Below are 6,473 nucleotides of genomic sequence, written 5' to 3' on the forward strand. Positions count from 1 at the left end.
TATGGGGAATTTTAGGAAGCATCACTGCAGATTTATATCTCAAGGGAATGTTATTATGAGACCTTTAACACGCTCACATCTCAATGATCATGTCATTGTGAGGAAGAGGCGGAGCAGGAGGGGGGGGGGTGTAGGGGGTAGCAAATAGGAATTCACACCACACAAGCAGGAATAAAAGACCGTGTTAACCCCCCCCCCCCCCCTTTCCTCCTCCAGCTTCCTACATTTGGTTTGTGTAGGCTTGTTTGTCTCACTTGAGTATTTGAATCCCAACCTGAAACAATGCAGTCAAGGATGCTTGCATGCTTAATGAGAATCTGTGAAAGTAAATTTGCACAGAAGTGATTCAATGAATAAAATAAAAAAAAAGTGACGTTAAATGGAGGAAAAATAAAGAGAGAAATATTTAAGATGATGTTCATTTAGCAACCCGTGTGGGGGGGGGGGGGGGGGGGGGTGTCACAGCGACAACACTGTGCTTTGCAATGTGGCAGTCAACCTCTCATCATTAGATCGGATGCTTCCCATTGTTTGTAAGGGGGGAGGAAAAACAACAAAAACATCCCCTCATAGTAAACAATCAAATGCAAAACATCACCGCGTCAGTCAACGCACCGCTCGTATTGCACTTTATCATTCAACAATAAAAAATGCAATCAACTTACCGACGCCGTATTTTTCCTGCTCCGTAGGTATCCACATATTGACGCTTTCAAGTTTCAAGTGCAAATAGCGGCAAAAGCGGTGCCATCAGATGCATTCTATTGGCGTGCTTTCCTCCGCTCCGTAGTCGGAGTCATTGTTTGGATTTGCAAGGCGAGAATGCGCCGCTGCCACGGCAGCCGCAGCTGGTCGAGGTACGGAGTGTGGTGCGTTCAAGTATCATCGGATATTTAGCTATTACGCGGACGTGATTTGACAGCTGAATCTGACGTGGTGCTTATGATTTTATTTGGTCTAATTTATGTATTTAAGATGACATTTTGTGGCTATAATAACTAATGGCAAGTCAATAACGCGGCTTGTTCCAACTTTATGGTGTTTTTCAAAGCGTGATACGTTTTCCGTGTTTGGACAACACTAGGCATTCGACGCAAAAGACATTGTAATTCAAACTTCATTTTACTATTAATATCTGGAATAACCTCAAAATGGTTTCATTTACGTTCAAGTTAAAAGTTAAGGTTTTAAGGGGTCGAATTTACAAATGTCCGAGGTGTATTTGAACGCTTCTGCACGGCCAACACAGCCAGAAACGACCGCGTTGCATTGTGGGTGTTGTAGTAGCATCCGGTGACGTCAATGGGATTAGGAAGCGGTCTTCCCATCATTTAATAAATAAAAAATAAAAAATAAAAAATAAAAAATAAAAAATAAAAAATAAAAAATAAAGAAAGAAAGAAAGAAAGAAAGAAAGAAAGATGTAAGCACATATTAATAATATATCATGCATTAAATTGTGTAAAAAAAAAAAAAGTTGTGTGCTCAAATAAAGGCAACAAAAGTTGTGTTCATTTTGTTTTTATTTATATTTTGACAGTGTACTTGTGTACCGCCACACATCTCATTTCTTGCTCGAGGTGCATAACATGACCTTGACCAAGACCATGAACACACACACACACACATGGCGCCCGCAAGCACACAGCTTGAAGTGGGACAACCCATGCATGAAAAATGGATGAGTGTCTATGAAGGAAGCTAAAAAGTGGAGATGGTTGCATTGCCCAAATGAAAACGCGGCTCAGGCTGTGTGCGTGTGTGTGCATATGGAAGTGAGTTTGCACATGTGCGTGCCTCTATGTGGGTGAGTGCATGTGCACCAAATGTCACACAATTTTTATGAGCAGACTGTGTCCTCACTCCTTAATACATCCAATTTCACTCAAATACACACGCACACACACTCTCGGGTTCTCATCATCTGTTTGGCTCACAGTTTGAGTACCAAAAAAAAAATCAAACCGTGTTCTGAAGCTCATTTCTTCTCCTCTGCACATTAATGACGGTGTCAAACGAGTCGCTCTGTCCCATTAGCGCTTATCGTGTCCGTTTATACGTCTAGTTTGTAGTTTCATTGGTGAATTATGAATGAAAAAAAAAAAAAAGAGCTCTTGCATCACGGCTTGGTTGTCACCCGACTGTCTTTTACAGTCTTGCACAAAAAAAGATTCCAGTGGGCATTTTTAATTAAAAGAAACCAGACTGAATGGGATTAGTAGTACAGTACATGCTGCCTCGCTTCGGTCATTCTGATTGGAGCTGTGGGGGTAAATTGTCGGATTGTAGAATGTTCTACTCCGCATATGAATAAATCATAAGCTCAAAGGGGGGCAGGGGGGGGGGAGTAGAGCAGTAAAAGAAAAAAGCCCGCAGATTCATTCGGACCAGAGAGGTGATCTGGTTTCCAGCAAGCGATGTTTTGCGACCGCGAATCAATGTGTTGTCAACATAATGGAAAGAAAGCTAAAACAGAAGTGGGACTTGCTATTCCTGAGAAATAGAAGTGAAAACATTGTATGATTTAAAAGACATTTCCCCTGTCGTGCAGTTATAGCAATCGAAAGGGTACTCAAGATTGTACCTTGAGGGACTCCTTCGATTCATTAAGGAAACATAGCACATAATGTGATCATCTGTTTGAAGAAGAACAAACACAAAATATGACGATGCTTCCTACACGGCTTTGTTTTTATTTACGTAACAACTATTGATTTAAAAAAAAAAAAAAACGATTTGCTACAAAGCAGGAAGTGTGGGTCGGATAGTTGAGTGGAGTAAAAAAACATCCCACAGCTTGGACGCAGCAGGCAACATCCTCACTTACAAAAGCAGCAGGTCTCCAGATATAAACATGGAAAAAAAAAAAATCTTCATAATGGACACTTTCTGGACTTTCCTCTAAAACGGTGCCCCACTTTACGGTTCTAAAAGGGTCCGTTCCGATCGCCACGGACATGTGAGAGCAGAAGCTCACGTCGGATTATGTGAATTCCTCGTTAAGCCTTTGAGCGATTCAAACATCTAAAAAGATTTCCGCCTCACGTGTTTGTGCATCCAAAAGATGATTCGAAAAGCTTGTCGTTTTTAGTCCACAGCAGGTATGGGGTTTTATTTTTTTGTCACCTCCAAGGCACCGAGGGGATTTTTATTGGAATTCTAATAAACAGGAACAACTGTAGGCGATTTGTGGTTTGCTGAGTGTTGATGTCACAAAATGGGGTCATGAGAAACTGCAACTGGACCGGTCAAGCGCTTTCACTTGTGTCATGTTACCACTTAAAAAGTCATAAAAAGCAAAAGCCTCTTTTTTTTTTTTTTTTTTTTTCTTCTAAGGTTTGCTTGGTGACATACTGCTCCAGATTGAGTGTGTTTTTATGACTCACACACTCCGTGCTGTCGCACTCTGTGGCTGTAAAATTATAGTTTTAGACCACCTGGACCCCCACCCCGAAAAAAAAAAAAAAACTCAATTGTGCCCGCAAGTGTATGACAGATGGCTTTCATAAATGACTTTGCAAGATCACATTCAACGCATCATGTCCAATTTCTATACTGGACCAGTAGAGCGATTTATTTATTTTATTTTTTGGGGGGTAGTCAATATTACACTATATATATTATATACTATATATATATACTATATATTATATTATATTATATTATCACTATTCCTAGAATCGATTATCTTTTTAATTGATTTCTTATTGTACTTTATGAACTTATTATTTATCATATTTGTTGACATATCTCAGTTGATAAGTGATGAAGTCAAGTGTGCACGGGAAAATATAATATTTTTGGATCAGCGACTCCCCAACGCCAGATTTATCTTTGGTATAAATGGACTAAAGTGTATCTAAAGAAAAGAGGAAACACTGAATCATGCGGTTCCTTTTTTTTTTAAGCTGAGTGTCGTGAGCAGCGAGCAGACAAGCAAAGTTTTGTTTCTTGGATTTAGTCACGCGTCTTACTCATACGTGCAAAAACCACAGTGAGTGGCCAACACACTTGCTCTTTATCTGCCCGGGCTTTTCCATCAGCACCTCGGCCCGGTGGGTGTTGGTGGCGCTCTCACCCTCGCCTCCAGGCTGCTTCAGGCCTTTCCCTGAAACACCAATAAATGATTGCCACTTTTATTTTTCAAGATGATATTTGAAACAACGCACCACGTAATATTTCATTGGGTTTGACGGACCGATAAGCCAAGTTGGCTTAATGAAATCCGGCTGCTGATCCCAATCTGTGTTTTCCTTCCTTATACCATTAGCTTGGTCGATGATGACGCCGGTGAACGCGGGTCGCGTAGATCAACGGGATGCAGTTGTGTTAATAAAAATATTTGAAATAAGAAGAAGAATGAATAATAATCATGGAATGTCGTTTTATGTTGTAATATCAGAATTCAACACTAGGTGGCAGACATGCTTAAACTGCCTTATACTACGATTCTAGTATAGTAATTCAAGAATATAATATCCACGTACGCATAAAAAAAATGAATCGGTGGAAGGAGGAGGAGACGAAAAAGGAGGAGCGGGATTATGTCACTGACGGATGGATTGCTGATGGATTGATTTGACGCAATGGCCGGACAAGACAAACAAACAGATTTCCAAGCTGGGCAAAAAAAAAAAAAAGACTTCTGGCAAATGTCAGGCGGAGTGATTTGAAACTCAACCAGAATGTGTTTTTTTTTTTTTCCTGGCAGTATTTGAGCACAGATGAACGGCTATACTGTGAAGGATGGGAGGGAGTGTTATTTGGAGGTGTTTGGCCTTGGCAACGCCCTTTGCTCGTCGGGCGCTTTTGAAGACGGTTAGCAGCTTCACGTACGCGTGTATCTTTGATCTGTCTGCATACATTAGCTGCGTGGAATCATGTGACTGGTGGGGGGGGGGGGGGTGAAGAATTTTGATGGAAACCTCTGAAGACAGGTTGGGGGTTGACTTGATGGGTTATACTAAAAAAAAAAAATGACGTGAGTCAAATAACGGAATTGATTCATCGTCCTTTGTGTCTTTTTCAGCCAATGGTAATATATAATAATAATAATAATAATAATAATAATTCACAGTCGATCATTTACATCCCACTTTGTTTATTCCTCCATTCACATTGTTCAGGATTCTTTTTTTTTTTTGCATCATGTATGCTTTATTTCAAATACTCGGCGTGCAACAGGTAAATTCAAGAGTGCGGAATCCCCCCCCCAGCGTGCCTCGCTGCAGGTTCACAGGAGGTTCCCGTGGCTTCAGTGGGCTGCACCCCCCCCCCCACGGAGCACAGTGGGTGCTGACCTATTGCAGCCAAAATATCACCACGGACAAAAGGCGGGGTGCATCGCATCGGATCGAAGAGTGAGCGGAATATAGTATGGCCAGGTTGGAGTGCGGCGAATATATTACCTGGCTGTATTCATGCACTTTCTATGATATCCTTATGCAACTTGTGTTTATGTAAGATATTAATCAGTGCCAAACTTCCCCCTCTTTGTGGCCTAGAGGGTTGCCAGGCAACTCCAACAAGGTCTACTTATTGGTGTCCCTGCGATTTTCTGTGCCAAACACGATGTTGCATCATTTGGAGAGCCGATTCGGTTATTTGCTCATCAAGTAGCGAAATAATCAAAAAGGGGTTCTATTTTTGGAAGACAATGCTGGATTGTGTGCTTATTTGCCAGAGTTTTCATTGGCTATGATGGAATTTAGCTGTGAGCTCTCCCACAGCGGCGCAGACCTCCCCTTTTCCGTTCTAATGTCGGAAAGAGAGCCCAAATTGTTGAAATTAGTTACAACATCGGGTTTTGCTGATGCTGCCCTAAAAAGTCGTGGGATCTGCCACACCATTAAACTTGGAGCCACATTGTCTGTGCTCCATCTTCTTTTTTTAGCCACACGTCCTCAAACATGAGCGCGCTGCCGCTCGGACGTGACATGATTTGCGACGAGAGGATCGGCCCCGCTGCCAAAGTTGTGAGCTTTGCAAAAAAATAAAAAAAAAAATAAAAAAGCTGCGTTCGGTAAAATGCAACCTTCCACCCTGTGACGGAACAATCATCGTACTGTGCCGCCCGTCCTCACACTGGCCTTCTTCTGTATGTTAAATGCAGCTGTAGTGCACAGAAGCCGTCCTTATAAGCTCACACACACACAAAAAAAGGCCTCGTCCCCACTCCACAGACATACAATTTATTTTTCGACATTTCCTTGAACACGAGGTTGAAAGGGTCACATTCAAATTCAAGTTCAATTTGGCTGCGAGGACCTGCGAACACGATTTATCGGCCACAAAAGAGGATGGGGGGGGGGGGGGGGTAGAGGACATCCCTTGAATAGAAAAAGGACTTTTTTTTTGGTTGCTTTTTTGGAAGGAAATGGAACAGAAGCAGCTGTCTGGTAGCATGGCTCACGATGGATTGGAAACCCATCTGTCTTTGGAAGTGGGAAAAATGTCGGGAAAGAGACAATTAA

General features: G+C 41.8%; 1 protein-coding gene across 3 annotated transcripts in view; it reads right to left on the bottom strand.

The window, feature by feature from the left end:
• Positions 1–818, bottom strand: part of dock4b (dedicator of cytokinesis 4b) — a 41,844-nt gene extending 41,026 nt beyond the window's left edge. For all 3 annotated transcript variants that reach the window (XM_085902584.1, XM_085902585.1, XM_085902583.1), the window contains exon 1: positions 666–818. In XM_085902584.1, coding sequence (XP_085758710.1) covers positions 666–702 — 37 coding nt within the window. In that variant the 5' untranslated portion in view covers positions 703–818. The remainder of the gene's footprint in view (positions 1–665) is intronic.
• Between the last annotated feature and the right edge of the window lie 5,655 nt (positions 819–6,473).

This window comes from Syngnathus leptorhynchus, chromosome 21 (genome assembly GCF_054491065.1).
Source record: "Syngnathus leptorhynchus isolate UIUO chromosome 21, UIUO_Slep, whole genome shotgun sequence".
Classification (NCBI taxonomy): domain Eukaryota; kingdom Metazoa; phylum Chordata; class Actinopteri; order Syngnathiformes; family Syngnathidae; genus Syngnathus; species Syngnathus leptorhynchus.